This window comes from Gracilinanus agilis, chromosome 4, assembly GCF_016433145.1.
Source record: "Gracilinanus agilis isolate LMUSP501 chromosome 4, AgileGrace, whole genome shotgun sequence".
NCBI classification, from domain to species: Eukaryota; Metazoa; Chordata; class Mammalia; order Didelphimorphia; family Didelphidae; genus Gracilinanus; species Gracilinanus agilis.
In genome coordinates, this window is record NC_058133.1 from 13448779 (window position 1) to 13449582 (window position 804).

General features: G+C 58.3%; 1 protein-coding gene across 1 annotated transcript in view; it reads left to right on the forward strand.

The window, feature by feature from the left end:
- The window catches only part of LOC123245765 (transcription elongation factor SPT5-like), a 2637-nt gene extending 2111 nt beyond the window's left edge, over window positions 1–526 (forward strand). The window contains exon 2 of the mRNA XM_044674769.1: window positions 1–526. This exon is cut by the window's left edge and continues 1687 nt beyond it. Within this exon, the coding sequence (XP_044530704.1) occupies window positions 1–526 (526 nt within the window).
- Window positions 527–804: the final 278 nt, after the last annotated feature.

Sequence of the window (804 nt, forward strand, 5' to 3'; positions counted from 1 at the left end):
CCACCTCCTGCTCAGTGAGGCCAGCCAGGCCCCGCGGGCCAAAGACCTCCCAGCGCGGGACTTGGCGCCTGGCGCCCGCAATCCTCCTCCCGTCACTCTCAGGTCCCCTGGTGCCCTCACAGGGCCTAGGGACCAAGCACTGGGGAGGGCAGCGGGTGCTGGCCAAGGCCAGGGAATCAAGGATCTGGTGGGTCAGTCTGTGCGCATCTGCCAGGGGCCCTACAAGGGCTACATCGGGATGGTGAAGGAGGCCACAGAATCCCTTGCCCGGGTGGAGCTGCACACCACGTGCCAGACCATTTCCGTGCAACCCCAGAGACTGGCCCGCCTTGGCACCCCGAGCTCCAGAAGCCAGATCTCCACCTCTCACACTACCCCCAGCTCTGGCTCCCAGACACCCATCTACAGCCTGGGCTCCTTTACCCCCCTCTATGGTTGTGGGACCCCCATGGCCCAGGGTGACCAAACTCCAGGCTCCAGTCCCTTCCCTTCTCCCAGAAAGGGTCACCCATACTTCAGGTGGTAGACTGATGAGGAAGCTGCCTGCTGCCACCCCCAGCCTGAGCAGAGTCCTCAGCCCTGCCCCTACCCCTATTATCTCTAGACTCCTGGAACCCCCTGTTCTCCCCATCCCTGTCCAGTACAACTTTTCCATAGGTGTCAAGCTTTTGAAGTTCATTTGCTTTTGCCTCCATGTCACCCACTAAGGAAAATCAGTCTTTATAGACTAAAATTGGGCAAGTAGAAGCTACACGAGACACCAAGAATAAGAAACAAAACCAAAAAGAATGAAAAAATAGAGGC